Source organism: Bos grunniens, chromosome 1 (assembly GCF_055505025.1).
Source record: "Bos grunniens cultivar Pamir isolate PY7600 chromosome 1, Bosgru_T2T1.0, whole genome shotgun sequence".
In the NCBI taxonomy this organism is placed as follows: domain Eukaryota; kingdom Metazoa; phylum Chordata; class Mammalia; order Artiodactyla; family Bovidae; genus Bos; species Bos grunniens.
In genome coordinates, this window is record NC_141165.1 from 50,770,787 (window position 1) to 50,796,851 (window position 26,065).

Here is a 26,065-nt window from a genome sequence, read left to right on the forward strand (position 1 = left end):
GCTAAGTCCCCACTCCAGGGGCTGCGGCTCGCAGAGGGGCCAGCCCATCCTTAACCCTCCCGAGGTTATTATCAGAACGTACTCCCACGTGGCCCTGAATCCTCATATCTTGCTGTTTTCGATCTTTTCTCGTCGAGAGAAGCCTTTTAGGTCGGACGATCTCTCTCAGACTCTCGGGAGATCCTGGTAGGCCTCTGTCACAGAAAACCAAGGGTCCGAGCCTCTCTGCCTTGCTTTGCGAGCAAGAAGTGCGTCCCTTCTCGCTTGCCTTATGCCTGGCAATGCGGAGACCGCACTACCATGCCTCCAGCCAGAGGGGGGGACGCTCAAGTGCTACCCTCTGCTTTCCAGCCGGTAGCCGTGGCTCCCAGAAAACCACCGATCAGACCACCAGGGTCAGTTTTATGTTGTCCTGAGAGCTCGCACAGGAGGCACACAAGACCATCCACTCGAGCTCCGTTGCAGACGCACCCCTTCCCTCCCCTTCGGTTCGTCCGGACCTCCCGCAGCTGCAAGCGCGCCAGGCTGAGCGGCCTCGGCCTTTGACAGCTCGGCGCGAGCACCTCCAGGCCTTTAGTCCCGGCTCAGGGGGCGGAGCGAGGCGGGGCGGGGCGAGCGCGCGCGGGGCGGGGCGAGCGCGAGCGGCGGCGCGAGGAGGGAGCGCGCGAGCCGAGCCGAGCGCAGCTGGGAGGTGCTGGGGAGAGGCAGGCAGAGCCCGGCCGGCCGCCTGCGGCTCCGCGCCGTTCTTGCTGCGTCCCCGGCTCCAGGTATCCCCGCCTCTGCCCAGGCTCCCGCTAAAGTTTTATTCTCTGAGGCCCCTCCGGCTTGTCTGAAGGACTCGGAGCGATTGGCCCGCTGTGCGCTCCCCTGCGGCGGCGACCAAGGGGACGTGCATCCCTCGCCTGCGGGGCTCTCGTGCCTCGCGCTTCCTCACCTGCAGATCGCTCCCGGGAGGGGCGAGGGGCCCCAGCCGAGGGGCCGCGCGGGCGCCGGCGCCCAGAAACTCTCCAGCCCACCGCCGCAGACCCGCCCGGTTCAACTTAAACTTGATTTCTCTCGTCCAGCCCCGGCACCCGCGGCTGCTCTGCCACCGCTGGCGTCTCGGCCGCCGCAGCCGCCGCCTCACAAAGGGGCGTAGGGAGGGGTAGCTGGCGGCGGGCACCGGCGCCGGTACGCAGGGCGCTAGCCTCCGGGCCGCCGAGGCCGGGAGACAAAAGGGAAACTGCCTCTGTTCGTCGGACCGGCTCGGAGCTGCCGGATCGTTTGCCTCCCGCCCGGCTCCGTGAGCCTCCTCCCCCCGCCTACCCTCGGCTGCTGCTCCGCCTCCCTCCCCGCGGGCTGTCCCCGCAGTGCTCCGGGACCCAGCCAGCCTTCGGGGCGCGCGTCGCTGCTGGTGGTTAGGGCTCTAGCGATAATAAATGATAGAGGATACAATGACTTTGCTATCTCTCCTGGGTCGCATCATGCGCTACTTCTTGCTGAGACCCGAGACGCTGTTCCTGCTGTGCATCAGCCTGGCGCTGTGGAGTTACTTCTTCCACACGGACGAGGTGAAGACTATCGTCAAATCCAGCCGGGACGCCGTGAAGATGGTGAAGGGCAAGGTGGCCGAGATCATGCAGAACGATCGACTAGGGGGGCTCGACGTGCTGGAGGCTGAGTTCTCCAAGACCTGGGAGTTCAAGAGCCACAATGTGGCGGTGTATTCCATCCAGGGTCGGAGAGACCACATGGAGGACCGTTTCGAAGTTCTTACGGACCTAGCCAACAAGACGCACCCCTCTATCTTCGGGATCTTCGACGGGCACGGGGGCGAGGTAGGAATTCTCTGAGACTTTGAGTGTGTGTGTGTGTGTGTGTGTGTGTGTGTGTGTGTGTGTGTGTGTGAACTACAGGACGTTGTGTGCGCAGCCGGTAGGACTGGGTGCGAGGGGCGTGGTGATGACCTACCTGGTGGTGGGTTGGACCGAGCCACTGGTTCCAAATATGACCAAGTTGTCAAAAACACTTCCGGATCCAGACCTTTTGTACAGAGGGTCCTATGCGAGGGAGGGAGGGTCATCTATAACCTATTTCGTGCCTCATAATTTATGAAGTTTTTCAAGGCCAGAACGCAGCAAATGACTGTGCTAGTTTTCCTGGGAGAGTTAATGGTTTCTACTGTCTAACTTTGGTCCAGGGCCTCAGCGCCCTGTTATGGGTTGGAACCCGAACTAGGCACAAAGAAGGAATAAAGTATCTTTGATTCTTGTTAGGAAAAAGATAACATCTGCAGATACGAGTCAGTGAGTGCTTAGTGAGGATGGAGGAAGCTGTGATTCCTTTCCATGTTCTTCTCCCAGAGGAGTAACCCGAAGGGGCAGCGCTGGGCTCCTTCCCAATTCCATTAACTTTGCATGTGCAATCCGGCCACTTGACAGCGGCGCTTAGCTGGCGGGCCGCTTTTAGCTGGATCGAGGCGCGGGACCGAGGTCCCTCTGGCTTTAGAAGAGGTGGCAAAGCCCGCAGAGGTAGCGATGCCCAGATTTCATCTCTGCGAAATTCCCCTAGCCGGCGTGGGACGGAGACGTCTCCTTGCTTCTAAATTCTTTTATTCGGGCGTTCATGCGGGAGCGAGAGATGACGTTAGAGGTTCAGGTCCTTTTCCAGCATTTCTGCGGCATCCTGATTGCTTGCCGGGGCTCAGATTTCCTGGAGGTCGGAGCGAGAATTGGCATTGGTCCTTGGGCATGGGCCCAGGCGAAGTGAGTGGTAAACGTGGTTCAGCCACCCCATCTCTAAATCTGGCAGTTTGGAATGGTGTTTCATTGCTGCACACTTTCTTTTTTAAGCGTACTTTCTTACTCATATCCCCGCCCCTCCCCCCACCTTTGCCACCCCTTCTTCATCACTCCCCTCCACCCCATACTCCCATCCAACCCTCCCCTCATTTTATGGTCTCTGGGTGGGCTGTAGCGGGAATTCTCTTTCAAGCTTGTTCTTTGTTTTTGGTGAACACTGAGAGAGCTCTCAACTGGTTGTCTCTTTTGGTACCAAGTCACTTCAGCCACCACTCTGCTAATCTTTACAACATACTGCATCTAACTGCCTGGTAGAACCAACTTTGCCAGGAATGACAACTTACTAATAGTTGGAAAGTTTATTTGGTAGAACTGAAATAAATTTTTGCGATTTTTCATCCACCCTAGCCTTTCTGTGTTCTGTGTTTCAAAACGAAGTTTTCTGACGGATTGTAATTTTGTAGCCTCTTATATAGCTTGGGGTTCTTTTCCTTTGAGTGGGTGAAAGGTGTGGAGTTAACTAAGGGCCAAGATGTGAAGTTAATTGAGGGAAGGGCCACTGTGTACTTGGGTAAAAACATATCTGAAGGAGGAGGTTGCCAATATCATGACTGATTTGTTTCCTGGTTTGAGTCAGAATGTCTATATTTTCATTTTATGTCTTTAAAAAAAATGTTTTACATTTATTTGTTTTAATTGAAGAATAATCGATTTACAGTATTGTGTTGGTTTCTGCCAAACGTCAACATGAATCAGCCATAGGTATACATATGTCCCCTCCTTCTTGAGCCTCCCTCCCACCTACCTCCCCATCCCACCCCTCTAGGTAGTTACAGAGCCCTGGTTGGAGTTCCCTGAGTCATACAGCAAATTCCCATTGGCTATCTATTTTACATATGGTAATGTAGGTTTCCACTGTTCCTCGATTCTTATAAATCATTTAATAAAGATTATGTTTATTACATACTTTTACATGAAAATTGTTGGCAGGTCTGATTCTTGTCTTAGAAAGTACAGTTTTTATTAATTTAAAGGTCTGGATGTAGTATTAATGTTGTGAAACTCTGGGCTGTGCTTGTCTGGGTGTGCTGGATTGTTATGTTTGAACATGTAAGTAAATGGGGTGTTTTAAACTTTTCTTCCAAGTCGATATTCTAAAACTTATGTGTTGAAGACTCCAACAGATTTCAGGTTGAAAAATTCAGTATTCTGGTAGATGTATCAGTCAGAAAAGGGCCATAATAAATGCTTCTATTTAATTGGAAGTATTTTACCTGTATAAGGCTTTTTATTAAATTTTTAAATAATAAAGGAGATCATCGTTAGCCAGACTATGAAATGAGTTTCATTGTGCCTTACATTAAAAAGTTTGCTGTTTGCAAAATAATAAGTATTATCAGTACACTGAAAAGTAGAATAATTGTTCTCTGTATGACATTGTACAGACTGTAGCCAGTTCATTCATTTTGGCTTTGTTTTAGGACAAAATAAACTTATAAAAAGGAGCTATTTAATTGCTATTCGGAATGTGATGGCAAATAATATTAGGTAGCTTCTCTTTTGCTTTTTCTTTCATTCAAAGAAAATCCCACCATCTAAATCTTGTCTTTTGTGTGGTTTAACTCCTTTAATATTCACCAGAGGAGGGTGCCACTGTTTGATTTTGGTACAGATGATGGTTATCACCTATCAGAAAAGAGGAAGCTTTTTCTGAACTCTGTGTATATAACTATGTGTTGTCGGTAGTGTAGTATGGAAGATAAATGAGGAATTTAATTTATTTATAATAATTCAGACTAATAAGATAGGCTGCTAAAAATCAGGACCCGTCTTCAATGGTAGTGCTTTTAGATATGGAAAGAACCTCAGCCACCTTGTGTATCTGTTTCATTCTGTTTTTTAGATGATATGTTTACCGATGGCAGGAGAAGCTGTGACTTTCCTAAGACTGCATGGCTTATTCAAGGCCTTCAGTTTGATAATCTTTATATTAAACCAGTGGACAAATTTATTTGCATATTTACCTAGGTAAATAGATATCACATTAGGGATACACTGATGAATGAGATACAATTCCTTTCCTCAAAGAGTTTCAATTTGGTAAGAGAGATAGACTTGTATACCAGAAATTATAGTTATGGTGTGCTTGCGGTTATCCGGGAGTTGGTGATGTACAGGGAGGCCTGGCGTGCTGCGATTCATGGGGTCGCAGAGTCGGACAGACTGAGCGACTGAACTGAACTGAACTGTGATTATAGTTAGGGTCTTATTGGAACATTGTCATTTTAATCAAAGTGGGAGGTCAGAGGCCCTGGGAAAGACACCCTGAAGCTGTATTTACTGCAAGGTTAAATGTATAGGTTTTCAGTCTGCGCTCTGCTTTAAACTGTCTGTGACCTCGGGCAAGTTTGCTTAAGCAACTTTATCTGGGAGTTTTTAGTCTGAAAACTATGGATAATAATGCATGTGAGGTTCACCTTCATCAGTTATTTAATAGCCTATCTAGAAAAATACTTGATGGGTAGAAGGATGTGGAAGAAGAAGGCTTAGAGACCAAGAAGTCCGCAGTATTGGGGCAACAGTATTCAACAGAAGGAAAGAGACTCTACCCATGAAAGCCACAACTTTGATCACTAGAAAGTAGTATATTGGAAATAGATAATTCATTAGGTATCTACCAAACTCTCTAGCACTGCTTGTTTGAACTTTTGGTGAACCAATTATTTATTTAGAATTTCAGGTATCCTAGCATTAGGGATGGAGAAGGCAATGGCACCCCACTCCAGTACTCTTGCCTGGAAAATCCCATGGACGGAGGAGCCTATGGGGAGGAGTCTATGGGGTCGCACAGAGTCGGACATGACTGAAGCGACTTAGCAGCAGCAGCAGCATTGGGGAAGTAGCATCCAGACTTCAGGTGAAAATTTTCTGATGAGTAAAAAGGAATATTCTTTATGATTAATTGGTAAATTGGTATTCTGATTTGTACTTTAGCCTCTTATGAGTTAAGTTAACATGAGTTAGTTCTCTTGAGTCTATTCACTATTTATTTTTGACAAAGCTATGTCTCTGGACCTGTTATACTGAGGACCAGACCCAGAATGGCTGTGGCTTCTAGATGGATGCTATCGTAATGAGCCATTTTTTTTTTTTTTTAGAGTTGCTCTGGGCCGGCTTCCTCACTTGATGCCCTTGGGCCCTTGAGACATTCTGACCACCATACTATGGGTAGATGGTTGACTCTGTGTGTGTGTCTAAAGTCAAGGCAATGACTGTTTTGCTGTATAATGCAAATTAAAGCAACAAAAAGGAAAAAAAAAAAGTGTAGATTGTATCAACGAATGTGGAAAGGTTAAGATTATAAAATACTGTTTATCTAGGAAAATTGTTTTTGGCACTTATCTGTAATTTTTATTCACAGGCAAAAGGTGTTTTTTGTTTTTAAACTTTTTATATTAACTAGAAGAAATACCACTGATCCTTTGAGGCACTTTTTTCAATGTTCACGGCTGAAACTATGTGGAGAAATAATTGTTATGTACTCTGTATGCTTATGGGCATTACTGTATTCAAAGTCATGTATCATTGTATCATACAACTAACACACAATTTGGCCAGTGGTTTAAGCTTAGAGTTCTACACATAACTTCAGAGAGAAGCTATACTTCAGATGCTTGTCAGAAGCTATAGTCTTGAGGCTTAGCACTTAGAAGCTCAGAAGAAAAACTGCTTACGAAGGGTTGCCTGAAGGATATATACAGTCTGGTTCTTTAGATCAGTGGTTCTTAACTTTTCTTAAGTCATGCTTCTCTTTGAAGATGTTATGAAACTATAGACATATCCCCCAGAAAAATGGAGATGAGCATCAAGTTTTGTTTATAATTTCAAAGAGAGTTGGATGCCTGAAACCTCTGGATTTTAGATTTAGTCTAGATAGAATAAAATCTGTTTCTGATAGATCTAGACCTGCAGGGAGCAGTGTACCTCGGTTGCCCTGATCACCTTCTTCTCTGTCATTTTGTATTTACTGATGCGTGTGCTGGCATTTGCCTATGAGGATTAGTATGAAGGATGGTCTTCCAAAATGTTTTGACAGATCAACTGCAGGATGTCATTGAGGACTTTGTTACCTTAGATAGTATTCTCTTGATAAGGACCAAGGGAGGGAGAGTTCACTGAGTGCCCTTTGTTTTTATCAAAAGGATGCTGAATCATGATTGGCTTATCTTGTGTTTGTTGGCTGCCAGAAGTGTTAGAGCCAAACCCCTGACCTACCTCTAGCAAGAGTGGAGAATTTTATTAATTTGGCACATCAACTGAGGCTTACTCCCAGGAAACTTTGTATTTCCTACGTTTACTTTTCTTTTGTCCCATTTTTCTCTTTCTCCTTTTAGATATGCCAGTTTATCTTGTGGTATATATGTTTATGTGTTTCATTAGATATTTCTGAAATAAGACATAGTAGTTCCAAATAAATAAATTATAAGTGGCACAATGAATGATCTGCTTTTCAGACATTACTGCTGCTGTTAGTAAATTTTGGACTCCCACATTATTGACATACTAGAAGCCTGTAGATTTAGTGTGGACAAATGCCTTATGGTTTAAGAGAAAAGTCAGATTGTTTTGGCTTTCAATGGCACATTAACCTTTCTGCCCCCAAAGAGGGAGGCACTTTCCCTTTAATAATCCACCCCTGTCCTGTGCTCAGTGGCTGTTTGTAGGTGAAGGTAGGATCCTGAGTGCTGACTTTGTTGCATCTTCTGAACAGATTGTTTAGGAATTCAGTTTAATTAAACATGGGTTTTCTGTATAGTTTGCGGCTTGTGGCAAACAAGAGTTATGTTCTCTGTGATGCCCATAGACATTCTCTGCCCTCAGGGAGCATTCCATCTACTTGAAGAGATAAGTTTTTTAAAGAAATAGCAGAACTACAAGATGCAGTTGGACTACCTGCAAGAGAGTGTTGGCCTGACGAAGGGAGCTTGGGGAGTCCTGGAAAATTTTGTAAAGGAACTGACATTTGATTGTATCTTCCTATTTTAGTAGACAGAGATTGGGTGAAGGGAGAATGAAAAGATAACATTACAGGTGAAAGAAAAAGTGTGAAAGTGGTATAGATGTAAAATGCAGGCACAGGAGAAGAAAGGCAGGCGGCTCTGTTTGTTTAGAGCAGGCTTTCCCCATCTGCTGCGATCTAGAGGCCCACACATTTTCTTCTTTATTTAAATACCTTCTATTTTATGATATACTTTATATTGCTTTTTAGATCATCTGTTTTTCAAAGTTAAGTATATTTGTTTAAAAAAGAAACTTCATTTCAGCGCTATGAGTGGAAAACCCAGAAAATGAAATTCTTGGCCTCCAACCTGCTAATAAGCTGTCTTCATCTTGATGGAGTAGAGTGATTCTAAAACAAGTTCTTCTCTTAGTCTCTGGTTACCTCTGGAGTCCTTCTGTCCCCCTCCCTTCGCTTGTTATGAGCAGAAAGGTGGCTTTTAAAGTTTAGTTGTTGGCCACAATTTGAAGTGAGGCAGGCCGCTTGTTCCCTTTTCAGGTGGAAGGTGCCTCTGGTGAGGCCACTTTGTGAGGAGCCTTGATTGGGAACAGCTTTCTGACTCATGCGACAGATAAGATTTCATGTGTAACATCCCTCCATGGGGAACCCAGAATTATAGGCAGTTTACAGTGTTCTAGTGGAAATTCCATCCCTGTTTCTGTTGCAGTTAAATGAGGAGATATTATAGGAATAAGCCTGAATCCTTTCTAGCTTAGTTTAAAAAGTAAATAATTCATCAGTTTTGGTACTTGAGCCATTATTGGTCACAAATTGTGATTATTTACAATGACAAGATACACAATGACAGCTGTGCTGGGGCTCGCGGTTGAGGAGTCTTAGCCTGGACTTTGTGGTTTAAACAGGTGAGGAGCTGGAGATGCTGCTGGAACTGTTGTCAGCCCTGACACTGAAAGCCACGCTGAGGCGCCTGGGTCATGTGCTGTGGATAATGGAGAACCATAGATATTTTTGAGCAAAGGAATGGCTTTTAAATCCGTGGTTTCCTAATCCCTCTAATCTATATAGAGGATTGATTGGAGAAGGAAATGGCAATGCACTGCAGTATTCTTGCCTGGAGAATCCCCATGGACAGAGAAGCCTGGCGGGTTATAGTACATGGGATTGCAAAGAGTCAGACATGACTTAGCAACTAAACCACCATGAATAAATACGATGGAAAGGGGGTGTGTGTGTGGTGGGTGGTGTCAGTTGAGGAAGACTGGGCCAGAGCAGAGAAGAGGAAACCCTGGGGTGTGGGTCATTGCTGAAGAGGGGGAAAGATGAATTGGAGACCCTCTGAAGTAGCAAGGCCGCTGCCAGGCTTCCCAGTGTGGCACCACTGACATGAGAGATGGCAGCTGATAGAAGAGCAGATTTGGGCAATAGTGAGAATAGTGTGAGTTTGCCTATGAATTTTTTTCGGTTATCTTTAGACATTTTCTGAGATTCATAAAATGTTTGTTGACTGTTTAGTACCCCAATTTGTAAAATGTTATTTCTGTCATACCTTATCTAAATGGACACATTTTAAAACAGTGAAAATAGGCATCGTATATAATATCTGATTTATTCAAATAGGCACTTATTACTGTTTTACTTTGTTACTAGGAATAATTTAGGTTTTGTTATGAGGTATAGCTTTTCTAAGACTAAAAAACAACAGGATATCTTTATATATCTTAAATGATTTCATTTCACTGATACTTATTTTAAATTTAAAAATATGTATATCATCCAGTCTCAGATGAAAATGTTTCCCAGGCTCTGTCCAGTTTAAATGTAAACACATAATTCCATAGGGACTCAGATTTTTAAAAAGTAATATTTAAATTTGGATGTTAATATTTGAAGCATTTGTTTTATTCCTAATTTCTATTTTGATTTTGAACTACTTCAGTAATATATTTTTTTGGTTTAATTTTTATTACCATTTTAATAATTCTATTTAATAAATATTAAAGTAAATCTGCAGCAAATTAAACATATTTAAAAATAATTTTAAAATTATAAAAGTAGTATGACTACATGATCGTATAGAAAAAAAATCACTCCAAATTTCATTATTCTGTCACATCCACTATTATGATTTTGGTGTATTACTTGTTCATCTTCTTTTATATGTTTTTAAAATATTATTTTACATTGTTATAATGATATACATATAGTTTTACATCTTGGCTTTTTTCCCACTTTGTATAGACTCAGTTATTTTGCTCCATAATTCTTTGTTATATTTCTAATGTATTTTTTAGTGATGGACTAATATTTTACTGGATATTTGATGAATTACTTAATTGCTTCCTTATTGGTATACATTTAGATTCCTCTGACTTTTCACCATTGTAAACAGTAAATGTGGTTGTAATAAGTATTGTTGTGCTTTTACTGTAGTTTGGGTTATTTCTCCAGGGTGCATTCCCAGAAGTGGGATTTCTGGATCAGAGAAGAAGTGAAGAAACCACTATTCATGGTAATAATAATAATAATAAGGGTTGACAGTTATTGAATGTATATAATACTCCAGGGAGTATTTAAAGTACTTTATGAAAGTCAAAGTGTTAGTCTCTCAGTCCTGTCTGACTCTCGGCAACCTCATCGACTGTAGTCCTCCAGGTTCCTCTGTCCGTGGGATTTTCGAGGCAAGAATACTGGAGTGGGTAGCTATTCCCTTCTCCAGGGGATCTTCCTGACCCAGGGATTGAACCCTAGTCTCCTGCATTGCAGGCAGATTCTTTACCATCTGAGTCACTAGGGAGGCCTCAGTACTTTATATATATTATCAAATTTTAATGATCATGACACTTTTTTGAGGTAGGTACTGTGTTATCTACGTACATAAGTAGAAATTAAGGCTCTGAGAGGTTAAGTAATTTGCCCAAGGACTGTCCACAGCTCCTAAGTGGTGAAACTAGGATTTGAAACTGGGATTCAAACTTAGAGCTATTTACCTCCAAAGCCTGTGCTGTCAGTTTCCAATTGAAGCTCTACAAATCTTAAATTTGGGCAATAAAGTGCAGATAGCATTGTTAGGTGGACAGTGCCTGGTTTTCTCATGTTGGTAAGAGATGGAGTTTCTTCTTTGACGGTTGTGTCCCTGTGTCCCTTGACATGTTGTTTTTGAAAACTCTATGCTGGTACCTTGGTAGGTAGATTTTATAATTACCTGGGAAAGTCCTGAAGTTAAAGAAATTAGGGGTCAGAAGTCAGAGCAGATGGTGACTCATGCTTAGTCTTTCTCAGCTACTCCCCTTCTTTGCTGGCAGAATCTCTATCCCACTATAGAGAATCCCTAACATTTTTGCCTCTTAGCTCATGAAAGGCTTCTGTAGGCATTCTCAACAAACAATAATGATTTATATTTTATTTTATTCTAAAGTACCAAAGGTTTGAATTTAGAATAAGTATGTAGGTTTTTGTGTATGTATATATTTGCATAATTTCTCTTTTATACTCTTTTATACTGAAGCACAGTTTTTTTTTTTTTTTTGGAGGATCAATAACTTCCTAATATGTAAATGATTGTTAATTTTAAAGAGCAAGGTAGCATTTTTTCATTTGTTTTTAATACTGAGTTGGTATGTTTAGTTTGAGTAGGTGCAAAGTCTTGCGTTTCCATCTCAGAAGGCTCCCTAAAACTTTGTTCTCTTAGTTGGCCTTATTTCAAGCCCAGTCTTTGTGATAGAGATAATCTGTTTTTAATATAAATCTTCAAAGGCAAAGTTTAAGTAAACAAAGGAAGACATTATTTTAAAGATAAGAGTGGCTCTGTAGTCCCCTTATAGCTTTCTTTTATAGTTATAGGCCCTCCCTTGAAAAGTACAAAGCATTTAAAGTAAATATTCATATGGAGAGAAACCATGCATTCTGATATGTTAATAACTTTCAATAAAGTAACTTTCAATAAAGTTGAGGTCTGTACTATGAAATACTATGCTTAGAAAGTGAAGATATGATACTTTACATCTGAAAAATAAATCTATAAAAATCTCACTTGCTTGGTCTCTCTGGGGAATTTTTTTCCCCCTTTCTCTGTTTAGTGAGAATGGGACCCAATTTAATGGAACATCAGCAGCCTCCAATTTTTTAAGAATGAGGGAGGGCTTTGGTAGTTGAGTCTATTAAGGAAAGAATGAGACTTATTTTCCTCCATTCCTAGAAGACAAGGAAGTTCCTGTCAGCTACTGCAGATGGACCACCCAAAGGTAAGTTTGGTGCCATTGTGTATAATTGTGTAAGATGTAAACTGTATAATGGTGCCAGGTAGAGAGACACCCTTTTCTGTGTGTACAGAGGAACTGCCTGTTTCCCAAGCTAGGTATCTGTGGGCCTGTAATCACCTAGAAAGGGTGCCTTTTAAAAATTTCTATAAAAGTCACCATAACAATAGACTAGACTTCTGAGACTCACATTCTTTACCGTACCATCCATCCTTGTTTTGCTTCTGTGTGAGCAGGTGATAGATAATCTGTATGTCTTAGTTTGCTAAGCCAAAGGCCAGTTATTCATCGCACATTATGTCAGCAAACTTTATGACTTCCCTGGAGAAGTAAACACTTATTTGCGTTTGCTTTTCAAAGTTATTGGTCATTATAAATGTGAATGGGGATTTAATGCCCTGAAGCTCTAAATCTTAAATATTTCAAATGGTGTTTTTTATAGGACAGTCTATATTTAGCATTAGTGGTAAAGTTTACACCTAAAAAGGTTAAGAAATTTTTATTCTCTTCATTATAGAATTGCCAGAGAATAGAAACTATTTTATTCTGATACATATATACTGTTTCTTTTTAATCTACTGAGTGGTTTTGTTTCTCTTTTTAATTAAATAGATTAACTCTTAGTTAAATTAGTCACTGACATTTTCTAGCCAGTAAGGCTCTTAACTGACACTGTCAGGATTTTATAGAAATTGAGACATAGTAGGATTTCGATCATACTGTTTGCCTTTTTGATCCTTAATATGATGAGTTGAATTTGCTGTAAGAACTGATTTGCATATGCGTATGATAAATATAACTGTCCTAGAATTTGGGATTAGGAAGTTTTTAGTTCTTTTTTATTTTAACTCTCAGATGTTTTTCTAAATTTCTGTTTAGAAAGAAGATAAATTTTCTCTTTAGATAGGCTTGGCAGAGATAGTGAATTGTCATATAATCCAAATATAGTGCCTGAAGCCTCACAGCTACATGGATAATCTATTTTTAAAGACTTTCATCAAGGAGATTTCACATTGTCCCTGGAGAATTTTTGTCTCTATAATCCTCTCTCAGGAAAATCATCTTTATATGTGAATTACATTCTGTTGGTTTAAGTGTATTTCTTTTAGTCTGGCCTCAATGGAGATAATGTAGGATTAGGTTGTTACCGTTCATAAATCAGTAAGATTAAGGTAATCAGAAATCTCCTTCCCCTGTATTAAACAGGTACATCAAATTTATGGAAGAAGTATTCATCTTGGAAAAAGGAGATACAAGATAATTTCAACCAAAGACAGAATGATGTTTCCAGATAATCAATAATACCTCCTCTTTGTTAAAGAGCCAGTTGGGCAATAAAGGAAATGTCCTCTTCCAGTTTTACAGATTGGCTGGTTTTGTCTTTCATATTCATTGTCAGAGACTTAGGCTGCAGCAGAAGTAAATTCTAGCTACACACCTAGCTAGTGCATTATTTGGAAGTTTTTGGTTGTAAGTGACATAGAACTCAAGTGGAAGCAGCTTAAACTCTAGGTTTATTTATTATCTCATGTAACAAATGTCCTGGAACTAGGTGTTTCCAAGGTTGGTTGATTCAGTAGCTCAGTGACTTCAAGTCTTTGTATAACTACATCCAGAGACGTGAAAAAGAAACTGTACCTGTTCTGCATTCTTAAAGCCTGAGGAAAGCCTATCTAAAAACTACAGCTCACATCTCCTAGGCTAGAACTGTTTCCATGGCTCAACTGGGAATGGGCCATGGGAAAATTATCACCATGGTGATGAGCTCTGACCCAACATATTTCACCTCGGTTCTGGAGAAGAGCCCAGCCTCCTCTGGAGATCATGGACAGCCTAGGAAGGTGAACAAGGCCTGAGTTTTGTTAGCTAGAAGAAAGGCAAGTGGGAAGGGTTGTTGATTGGGCCACACACATGGTCTGAAGAGGGTTCAGAGAAGGTGGCCTGGAACATTTCTTATCTACACATTAGCAACCTCATTGAAGAATGTTGCTATGAAGTGTGTAACACTGACATGAGGGAAAAAGTTAGAAGACTTTAGAAAAGGGTAAACCATCTTATTTTCAAATTAGCTTTAGGACGGTTTTGCCTGGAAGGAAGCCATGGTTCCAGAGGAACTGTCGAGTGCTGGAGCAGGTGGGCGAGTGCTGGAGCCATCTTACCCTGGTACCTCTGCTGGTTTTGGTGAAGGTTATTCTTTTTTTTCCCCCTTTGAGATTTCAATAAGATTCTTGCTCTAATTTCTACTACATGTCTTGTAAGAAAACTGCAGCTGATTGTGGAAGAGTCCCGTATGGAGGATGGAGGGAGTTGGGTCCTAAGTTGGTTTAAAAATATAAGATCGTGTATAGCCAAAATCTCTTTGGAATGATCCCTCAAGTTGACTATAGAGAATGGTGTCTATGATGTTGTATTTCTTATTCTGTAGAGCAGTATCTAGGTATAAATATATAATATCCCCAAGTCATGTATGTGCTGTGCTGTGGTTAGTTTTGACACCATGGACCATTGCCCGCCAGGCTCCTTTGTCCATAGGATTCTCCAGGCAAGAATACTGGAGTGGGTTGCCATTCTCTTGTCCAGGGTAATTCCCGATGCAGGGATTGTACCCAGGTCTCCCACATTGCAGGCTGATTCTTTACCCTCTGAGGCACCAGGGAAGCCCAAATCATGTATAGTATAAAGTATGGGATGGAGAAGGAAATGGCAACCCAGTCCAGTATTCTTGCCTGGGAAATCCCATAGACAGAGGAGCCTGGTGGGCTGCAGTCTATGGAGTTGCAAAGAGTTGGACATGACTGAAGCAACTAAGCATAAAGTATAGGATGTGCATATAAAATATAGTTTAAGGTGTTTTAAGTGATATAAAAGAGTATCTTGAATTTGTGTAAATTTGTAAATAGTATCATTTCACTGTACCTTCTGTAAGATAATAGGATAATAAATTGAAGGATGTTTTGAGATTTTCAAGTGACAACAGGAATTTATTTCCTTTAGAGAGAGAGTGTGTTATGTATTTCTGTGTGACCATTTTGAGAAAATTTAGTTTCTTAAAGTTTTAAAAATACAAAGCAGAATAAACATCTGGTTTTTTGGAGTCAGGTTGAATTTATCCTGATTATTTAGAAAGTCGGTTTTAGAAGGATAATTATAATGCCATATTGAATACTTTTATTTTTAATCTAAGTGCCAGCAGTATCTTTGACACCAGATGGAAATACAGAGATGGGTACCCAGCATGGTAATTTGTATTCATTAACACGTAGAAGTAGTTTATACTTGCTATTTCTTTTTTTGCCTATGGCTTGAGACCTTGGGGGATTTTATTCTCCAGCAATTTCAGAAGAGACCAATCAGGAATTCTGACCTTTCCCACTTTCCTGGTGCCTCTCCTAAGCATCTGATATGGTTGTGCTGTGCTGTGTTCAGCTGTATCTGACTCTTTGAGACCCTATGGACTGTAGTATGCCAGGATTCTCTGTCCATGGAATTTTTTCCAGGAAGGAATACTGGAGTGGGTTGCCATGCCCTCCTCCAGGGAGGTCTTCCTGACCCAGGGTTTGAACTGGTGTCTCCTGTGGCTCCTGCATCGACAGGCAGAATCTTTAGCACTGCGCTACCTGGGAAATCCCAATCTGATATGGTACTTCAGGTCTAAATTCGTTTGATAAATGTCTGGTCCTGGGTTTGTCTAAGAATGAGACTTTTTGAGCAGCAAGGAATTCTTGGAAAGGAAGCTTGTGTTTTAAATAGCTGTGAGATCCAAGTGGCTGCTGCTGAAGAAATCACGTGGGTAAAGAGCTGGGATTCTAACGGGGGCCAGAGAAGCTCTCTACCCTTTCCTGTTAGAGTCAAAGACCCTGCTCTGGTTCACGGAATCACACAGTGATGGAAACTTTTTATTCCCAAAGACTTATGTAATGCGAGTAGTTTAGACATGAAATAGCACAGGCAGGCATGTATTTTGGCAATATTTCCCAAATTTGATGGAAAGGGCTGTTAGTTTTTTTCTGTCTCTCAAAAGTAGGATAACAGTGGGAGTGCCCAACTGATATTTTCACTTTACCTGAGAGAAGTCTCAGCTCTAGCCTTCATGGTGACTGTCTGTTAATGGAGGTTAGGATATTGACTTTCTTCATTAAAGAAAATTTAACATTGATGTGATATTATTATCTGATACACAGTCCGTATTCCAATTTTGCCAATCATCCTAACTGTTCTCTTTAAAAACAGCTTTACGTATGATTGACATACAATAAACTGCATATGTTTAATATATATAATTTGATTAGTTTTAGACTGTGTGGGATCACAATAAACTGTGGAAAATTCTGAAAGAGATGGGAATCCCAGACCATCTGACCTGCCTCTTGAGAAACCTGTATGCAGGTCAGGAGGCAACAGTTAGAACTGGACATAGAACAACAGACTGGTTCCAAATCGGAAAAGGAGTACATCAAGGCTATATATTGTCACCCCGCTTATTTAACTTATATGCAGAATACATCATGAGAAACACTGGGCTAGAGGAAGCACAAGCTGGAATCAAGATTGCTGGGAGAAATATCAATAATCTCAGATATGCAGATGACACGACTCTTATGGCAGAAAGCGAAGAAGAACTAAAGAGCCTCTGGATGCAAGTGAAAGAGCAGAGTGAAAAAGTTGGCTTAAAACTCAACATTCAGAAAATTAAGATCATGGCATCTAGTCCCATCACTTCATGGGAAATAGATGGGAAAACAGTGGAAACAATGGCTGACTTTATTTTTCTGGGCTCCAAAATCACTGCAGATTCTGATAGCAGCCATGAAATTAAAAGATGCTTACTTTTTGGAAGGAAAGTTATGACCAGTCTACATAGCATATTCAAAAGCAGAGACATTACTTTGCCAACAAAGGTCCATCTAGTCAAGGTTGTGGTTTTTCCAGTGGTCATGTATGGATGTGAGAGTTAGACTATAAAGAAAGCCGAGTGCCAAAGAATTGATGTTCTTGAACTGTGGTGTTGGAGAAGACTCTTGAGAGTCCCTTGGACTGCAAGGAGATCCAGCCAGTCCATCCTAAAGGAGATCAGTCCTGGGTGTTCATTGAAAGGACTGATGTTGAAGCTGAAACTCCAGAACTTTGGCCACCTGATGCGAAGAGTTGACTCATTTGAAAAGACCCTGATGCTGGGAAAGATTGAGGGCAGGAGGATAAGGGGACAACAGAGGATGAGATGGCTGGATGGCATCACCGACTCTATGGACATGAGTTTGGGTGAACTCCGGGAGTCAGTGATGGACAGGGAGGCCTGGCGTGCTGCAATTCATGGGGTCGCAAAGAGTCAGACACGACTAAGCAACTGAACTGATAGATACTTGTGAAACCATTACTACCATCGAGATAATGAACGTATCCACCACCATGAGATAATGAACATTTCTATCACCCTCAAAAGTTTCTTCGTGCCCCTTTGTAATACCTTTATTCTAATGTTCTTCTCCAATCCATCCCTTTATCACTGGATATGCTTTCTGTCACTATAGAGTTAGTTTGCACTTTGTAAATGTAATTTATATAAATGGAAATATACAGTGTGTATGTCCTTTTTTCCTGGCTGCTTTCCCTCACCCCGCCCTAGCATAATTTTTGAAATTCTTCTGTGTTGTTGTATCCATCAATAATTAAATTCATTTTTATTGCTTAGTATTCTATTGTATGTCAAATTTTTGCCTGTCAATATTCATGTAAGTATGTGTACTGACATATGCCTTCATTGTATGTGGGTGTGCTCAGATGCTCAGTCATGTCTGACTGTTTGTGACCTCATGGACTGTAGTCCACCAGCCTCCTCTGTCCATGGCATTGCCCTTGGGTAAATACCTAGGAATAGAATGACTGGATCATATGGTAGGTGTTATATTATCTTTTTAAGAAACTGCTGGGTAAACTGCTGTTCCAAACTGGTTGTACTGTCATACATTTTCATTATTGGTGTATGAGAGTTCTAGTTGCTCCATAGCTTCGCCAGTCTTCTAAATTTTAGTTTTGGGTTGGCCAAAAAGTTCATTCAATTTTAAGTAAAAAAAGACATAGTTTTCCTATTTACTAAGATCTTTATTGAACAATGGATTCACTAACGGAACAAACTTTTTGGCCAACCCAATATAATTCCTGCTGCTGCCGCTAAGTCGCTTCAGTCGTGTCCGACTCTGTGCGACCCCATAGATGGCAGCCCAGCAGGCTCTGCTGTCCCTGGGCTCTCCAGGCAAGAGTACTGGAGTGGGTTGCCATTGCCTTCTCTGAATGTAATTCCTAGTAGTCATGAATTGGTTGCTCAATATGGTTTTAGTTTGCATTTTCCTAATGACTAATGATATTGAGCATCTTTTTAATGTGCTTTGGGGAAGATGGTCTTCTTTTGAAAACAGAAAAAGGTGGTTATTAAATTTTGGTTTTCTTGTAAAATCTGACTTTTAATCCTTTTCTCTTTGGTGTGAGTGAAAGAAGAGAATAAGAAGTGAAAGGAGTAGGAGTGATTAGACATGACTGTCTCTTACTGAGAGAGGCTAGGAGTACAGCCAAAAATAAGAGGTGTTGAGAGGCTGTGCAGGATAACCAGGAAATTAGATGAAACAAGGAGAGCAGAAAAGAAAGATGAGGCCAGTGACCACTAAGGACAGTTTGTATTATCACATTCTTTCATGTTCTTAAAATCACATGTTCTTGTATTTCAAATGAAAAATCTGAAAGAGACTTCTCCTAAATGCCTTTGAAAACAGAGACTGTAGATACTGCTTCTGCCTTCTTTCTACTTATCATTTCCTGTTGTCATCTGAACTTTTTCAAATCTGGTTTTTTGGTGGTCTCCAGAGGCCTCATAACTGCCACGTGTGATGACTTGCTTTCAGTCCTCATCTTAGATTTTTCTGTAGGATCTGGCTTTCCTGACCACCTATGTCTTAAGATTCATCTCCCTAGCCTTAGTGACACTTAAGTTTTGTTTTTTTTTTTTTTGCCTTCTCTTCTCTTAGGTTTTCACTTCCTTATGAACCTGGGTTTTGAGGACAGCTGTCCTCAGTGTACTGGTCCCATTCTGTTCCTTTGCACCAGTATCTTTGCAGCTTCCTGGGATTCAGCCATCCTCTTTGAGAAGAGGGCTTTCCTTCCCATCTAGAGTCCACATCCTTTCATGCTGACTGACTTAAATTTCTTGATGTCACCTCCGTAGCTACCTGTCTGGAACCAAATTTGCCTGCTGTGTTCAGAGATTAATTTTATCTTCAGACTTGTCTCTTTCTGTCATGGCATTACTGTCTTGTTTTCAGTCTCCCACTCTTGAAACTGCTACTTTTGTTTCTTCTCTCTTCATTCAAATCTGTGAGACTGTGTCATACGTCTCATTTCTGTCTCCATCTTCATAGTCCCACAGCCACCATCCTAATTCAGGCTTTCATTGCTTCCTGCTGGGACTGTCACCGTGGCTTCCTCATGGGTTACTTAGTCTCTGCTTACTCTCCCTGCCAATCTACGCACTGATATCTTTGATAGGTCAGTCTTTTAAGCTCACTGGCTGGTACTTTGTTTCTTTTAAAAAGTCTTTGACTTCTGACCAGCCATGATACATTTCTCTGAATTTATTTGTGGGATACTCTTAACAACATTCCTGACTACTTTACCTTATTCAACCTTCTCTTGTGTCGCTCTCCTACACAAAACTCTGCACTGCAGCAGAACTAATCTTTTTATTATTCCCCAAATACCTGACAGATACACATGCCCACTGCTGCTGCTTGTGAAAAGCTCTATTCTGTTCTGATTCCTATTCCTCTTCTCATAACTGTGTTTTATCTTTATTCCCAAAAAAAAAAAAAGTGAAAGTGAAAGTCGCTCGGTCATGTCCAAGTCTTTGCAAACCCCATGGACTCTCTCTTGTATTATTACTCATTTTTAAGGTACCTTTTCTCTTCAGCCAGAGTTCACCTTTCTTGAGTTTCATGTCTCTCTCAAATCCCTAAGGTGTGCCTGCAGTGTTCCAGATGCTTGCATTCTGATAATAACAATGCCTTACAATAATCCTGGAAATAATGATGCCTTGCAGATGAAAAGGAAACACCAACTTCTGTGACTGCATTTGTTATCATTCTACCAGTTGGAAACCACAGGGCCCTGCTGTTCTGACCGAGTGCCTGCAAAATGCCAGATGCTTTCGCTGATGCTCTTTCACTGAATCCTCATGGTCTTTGCGGGCTGCTGTGGACATCTTCAGGCTTCCCAGGTGGTAGTTGTGGTAAAGAACTTGCCTGCCGAGGGTTTGATCACTGGGTCAGGAAGATCCCCTGGAGGGGGGGATGGCAACCCACTCCAGTGTTCTTGCCTGGAAAATCCCATGGACAGAGGAGCCTGGCGGGCTACAGTCTTAAGGGTCACAGAGTTGGACGCAACTGAAGTGATTTAGCACGCCCGTGGTTGTCTTCATTTCACAGATGGGGAAACTGATGCTCAGACTACTGTGTGCCCAGAGTTACACAACTGCTAAGTGGAAGGGCTGGAATGAAAATATTTCTCTTGTCTGCCCCAATGCCAAACCCCCCTTCTCTGTACCACACTGTGTGTATAGGCAACAACAAGTTTTGGCAGGGCCTTCACCTGGGGTTATTTCTGAGGTACTGTTAGCTCTCAGTTTCTACCATTTTAGATTATCTGTAATGGATATTTCAAGTACATGGAAATGGAATCAAGTTGAGGAAATAAAGTAATTTATTTACATCATTCACTGGTATTTACTTTTTGCTTTTTCTCATCAACTCTTGTGACTTGTGCAATGTATGGTCCATCCAAAAGCTGTTTAAATAATGACCAAGAAAAATGCAGATTAAATATATAGAATTCTGAAGGTGAGCCTAGGCAAGTGGTTTTCATCAGTTTGACAGGTGTGATCCTATATCTGGTTGTAAGGCAGGAATTTTGAAAATTGAAGCCGGCTCTTCAAAAGAAGCTGGCAACCAAGATTCTCTGATTTAACTCAGTCTTCCCTTCCCAAGGTGGCTCAATTATTTTGCTGGGTTGTTATGGATTATAGAGCATTAGGCATGCCTCAGTTTTCAAAGGTAAGTACAAAAGGACATTCTAGAGAATCCCAAGAGCACCATGCAAAATAAAATTATAGTATTTAGTGAGTATCAGAGAGTACAAATGAACAACTTTGGCTGCCTAGGGGTGCAAACAGTAATTCATAGACTTGAGATATGGAACTCAGACATTCTTCGTTTATACTCAAGAGGAGAGAGGCATCAGATAAGTTGCATGACAGAAGAGAAAACAGCTTACTGATAGTGTGAGAATACCTTTGGAAGAAGTGAACGTCATCAACTTTATCTTATTTTGCCTAATGTCATGAAAATATATGCTTCTTCTACTCTTTGAGTTAAAAGAATGGCATTTTAGAAAACATCCAGCATGAGGGGGTGATAGATTTCTCATGTACAAAATGGACATTTTCTACTTTGGGGAGAAGTAGACAACTTTTGGGGAGCTTTTGGACTCATATTCAGAACTCAAGTAACTCAGTTCTTAACAGGTAACTCCACTAGCTACCTCTTCCTCAGCTCTTCCAACCATGGGAAACAGAAATTGCTCTATGGTTCTCTTCACCCATGCAGTAGTCACTGATCACCACTCCAGAGAGAAACAGGCCACATAGGATGAAAACATGATATTTCCTCAAGCAGTTCATTAAATTTCCCTTTGCTGTGTTTAGTCATTCAGTTGTGTCTTACTTTTTGTGACCCCCATGGACTGTAGCCTGCCAGGCTCCTCTGTCCATGGCAGTTCTCCAGGCAAGAACACTGGCGTGGGTTGCCATGCTCTCCTCCAGGAGATCCTCCCAACTCAAGGACTGAATCCAGGTCTCTTGCATTGCAGGCAGATTCTTTACCATCTAAGCTACTAAGGAAGCCCAATTTCCCTTTGGCAGTGTTCAGTTTGAGTAGAAATTCATTAAAAAAAAAATTCTTATTTTTTTAAAAAATGATTCTATGAAAATCTTTTATTATTTATTTTTTTGCCATGTGGGGTATTGGATCTTAGCTCCCTGGCCAGGGATTGAACTGGCGTCCCTTGCATTGGAAATGTGGAGTCTTAACCACTGGACGGTCATGGAAATACCCAAAACATTTTTAATTTCTTGAAATTGGGTAGAAGTTATGGCTATGAATGTTTGGGTTAGCATTATGCCTGTTTTAAACTGTTATTGTATGTCTCCTTTCAGATATACCATACTACCTTGGCGCCTTATACATACCCCATAAATGTTTATCAGATTCATCTCATTGGGGAATCAGAGAAGATTAGTATTGTGAAAGTTCTTAGGTAACTTTTTGACTTCTTCTACAATGAGGATTTTATCTAAATAATTTCTAAAATGTTTTTTTTCTTTAAAATATTTAAAAATTGTGGCAAAATTATATGACATATAATTTCCCATCTTAACTATTTTTTAAGTGAACAGTAGTGTTAAGTATATCATGTTGTTATACAACAGATCTCCAGAACTTATTCATCTTGGAAAACTGAAACTCGATGTCTATTGAACAGTAATTACTATTTCTGTCTATCTCCATCCTATTCTAACTGCCATTCAGCTTCCTGTTCCTATGAACAACTACTTTAGAGAACTCATGTAAGTGAAATCATTCAGTATTTGTCTTTTTGTGACTGGCGTATTTCCCTTAGCAAAATGTCATCAAGTTTAATCTATGTTGTAGAATGTATAATCTTTTGTATTGTATGTACCATATTTTGTTCATTCACTCATCTGTCACAGGATATTTGGGTTGTTTCTATCTCTTGGTTATTGTGATAATGCTTCTATGTACACGAGTATGTAAATATGTCTTTGAGATCCTGCTTTCAGTTTTTTTGGATATATAATTAGAAGTGAGAATGCTGGATTACATGCTTGTTATTGTTCAGTTGCCAAGTCATGTCCGACTTTGCGGTCCCATGGACTGCATCACGCCAGGATCATAATGGTAGTTCTATTTTAATTTTTTGAGGAACTGCCATACTATTTTCAATAGTGATTGTTTTGTTTTACACTTCTACTCTCAGTGCACAAGGGTTCCAACTTTTCTACTTCCTCACTAACACTTCTGCTTTTTCAAGTAGTAGCCATTGTAATTGGAGAAGGAAATGGCAACCTACTCCAGTATTCTTGCCTGGAGAATCCCAGGGACAGAGGAGCCTGGTGGGCTGCCGTCTATGGGATCGCAGAGTTGGACACAACTGAAGCGACTTAGCAGCAGCAGCCATTGTAATGGGTATGAGGTGATAGCTCATATTTTGATTTGCATTCCTTTAAGGATTATTGATCTTGAATATCTTTTCATATACTTTTTGGCCATTCATATATCATCTTTGGAGAAATGCCTATTCAAGTCTTTCATCCATTTTTAAATCAGGTTATCTATTTTTGTTGTTATTGAGTTTTAATAGTTCTATATATTCTAAATATTAACCCCTTACTAAATAACTGACTTGCAGATATTTTCTTCCATATTTCTAGTAATGTTTTTGTAACTTTTTATGTTGATATAATTACAAACTTACAGAAAAGTTGCAAGATTAGTACAGGGAACTCTTGCATACTCTTTATGCAGAATCACTGGTTTTTTGAAGGACCACCTAGGTTTCTTGACATTTTAGTGAGCCTTCTAAACAGAATGAACTACTTGTGGCTATGGGAGATATAAAAATGTAAACATGGTCCCTGTTTGAACATGGAAAATGAATAAGAATGTTTATAAAGAAACAAGTACAGATGAGAATTATATAGATAGGAACACAAGTGAGAAGGGGCCAAAAGTAGGAATAACTTGTGTTATTAGAACTGGAGACTTGTCCTGGTGGTTTTCAAACATGGGATTTTTTGTCCCCTGGAGGACTTCTGGCAGTGTTTGGAGACTCACTGGTTGGCATCACTTCAGGGTGCATGGCAGAAAGTTGTACTGCTGGCATCTAGTAGAGACCAGGAGTACTGCTAACATCTTGCAGTGTATAGGGCAGCCCCTCACTATCAAGAATTATGCAGTCCAAAATGTTAATAGTGCCAAAGCAGAGAACTCTTGCCCTATCCCCAGGAACCAGACTTTGCAGAAAACCTGTCTTGAGAGCTTTAAAGGCTTTGGGCCTAGAAATTCTGTCAAACATGTCCAAAGCACTTGGATAGCACAATGAAGACTACTTAATTAAAGAATAGGTATGAAAAACATTTTCTTTCTTTTCTATGTATAGCCCACAACCAGGAAACTTACTTGGTCTTCTTACTGTAAATTTTCCGCAGTGAACAGTCTAAAAATACTCTCCCTGGTGTTATTTTGCATTGCAGTCACTTGTAGCTCACATGTTTCTGTTACCGTGTTCTCTTCTCTCTGCCATTTGCTGCTGTAGAAAAGCTATGTAAATTCTGAAAAAAGCAGATGTTACTGTGCTTGATGCTTAGATACTTGTCTTGATGCCTAGAGGAAGAAAGCAGTGGTATTGGGGAAAGATGCCTTAGGTGGCTTTCTTTCCATTCTCATTCACTGCAGAGAAGCTGGTTGCCAGCTCTCTTTTATCTCTTGCTCCAGTAGGTTGGGAGGAGAGTGGAAATAGTATGGGCGTTGGCATCCTGTGGATCCGGATTTGATTCCAGGCCCGTCCATTACTAGCTGTCTGACTTTGGGCAAACACAGTATATTCTCTGAACTCTATTGTCTTCTCTGCCTGGGGTATAATGTCTGCTTTGCTGAGTGATGAAGGGCAATGGAGTGCAGTGGTTAAGGCTGTGAACCCTCACATTTAATTGGTTGCCTCTCTGATCTTCGCTCTGCTGCCTCTCATTGTGTGAACTTTGATGAGTTTTTCAGCCTTTCTAGGCCTTAGTTTCTTCATTCGAAAAATGAGAAGAAATATAATAGTATTTACTTCACAGGATTTTTGAGCTTCCCAGGTGGCTCAGTGGTAAAGAATCTGCCAATGCAGGAGACACGGGTTCAATCCTTGGGTCAGAAAGATCCCCTGGAGAAGGAAATGGCAACCTGCTTCAATATTCTTGTCTGGGAAATCCCATGGACAGAGGAGTCTGGTAGGCTAGAGTCCATGGGGATGCAAAGAGTCAGACATAACTCCGCAACTAAACAACAGCAACAGCATAGGGCTGTTCTGACATTGAATGAAATAATGCATGTAAAGCACTTAAATTGGTTCCTGGCACAGAGTAGGCACTCAGTAAATAGCTATTTTGGGGGTTTATTTGAGGTTAAGGAATAAAGGACACTGTAGTGTTGAACGAATAGAATGTGCTTGATGACTGGTTTTTTAAAATTTAAATTTTGGTAGCAGACAGTTTCTTAAAATGCCATTATAACAAAATTTCAGTAGCTCCTGAAGTTAAATGAGTGGGCATTTGATTTTAAGATGTTTCCAGGATACAAAAAGGAAACTGGTCATTCTCTTGCTTCCTATTTGTACCTGGTAAAGATTCCTTTGGATTCTTGTTCAAAAATGTGCTTCAAGAATTGCAGGCCTAGCCAGACTTTTGCAGAATTATGAGACCGGAGTTCTGTGGAATTATGAGTCAGCTGAACGTATGGAGTGGTGAGGAGGGGTTTGGATTGGAAACAGTTGTTTTCCTAGTCTAGCCTAGTCATGAAGTTACCCTCAGTGGAGAGGAAGTGGGGAAATAGCAGAAAAACTTGATTCTTTTTAAACGCTGTGTTCATCCTTGAGGTGTGACTGTGTATCCCGGTGGGTGAACAGGTCCTGTCCTTGATAGTATATGAGATTTAGACTCACTCAAAGATAATTTTCTGGGGAACCAAATATTGGGTTCTACCAGTTCCTGAGTGCTGAAGAATTGATGCTTTTGAACTGTGGTGTTGGTGAAGACTCTAGAGAGTCCCTTGGACTGCAAGGAGATCAAACCAGTCAATCCTAAAGGAAATCAAGCCAGAATATTCATTGGGAGGAATGATGCTGAAGTTGAA

General features: G+C 41.0%; 1 protein-coding gene across 8 annotated transcripts in view; it reads left to right on the forward strand.

The window, feature by feature from the left end:
- Positions 1-676: 676 nt before the first annotated feature.
- The window catches only part of PPM1L (protein phosphatase, Mg2+/Mn2+ dependent 1L), a 331,904-nt gene continuing 306,515 nt past the window's right edge, over positions 677-26,065 (forward strand). The window contains exons 1-4 of one of the 8 annotated variants that reach the window (XM_086392656.1): positions 677-1,817; positions 10,249-10,309; positions 11,996-12,041; positions 14,126-15,292. In XM_086392656.1, coding sequence (XP_086248782.1) covers positions 1,419-1,817; positions 10,249-10,309; positions 11,996-12,041; positions 14,126-14,279 — 660 coding nt within the window. In that variant the 5' untranslated portion in view covers positions 677-1,418 and the 3' untranslated portion in view covers positions 14,280-15,292. Of the gene's footprint in view, positions 1,818-2,413; positions 2,745-10,248; positions 10,310-11,995; positions 12,042-13,262; positions 13,419-14,125; positions 15,293-26,065 lie in introns of those variants that run through there. The other 7 variants (XM_086392664.1, XM_086392673.1, XM_086392693.1 and 4 more) reach the window with 7 other exon arrangements.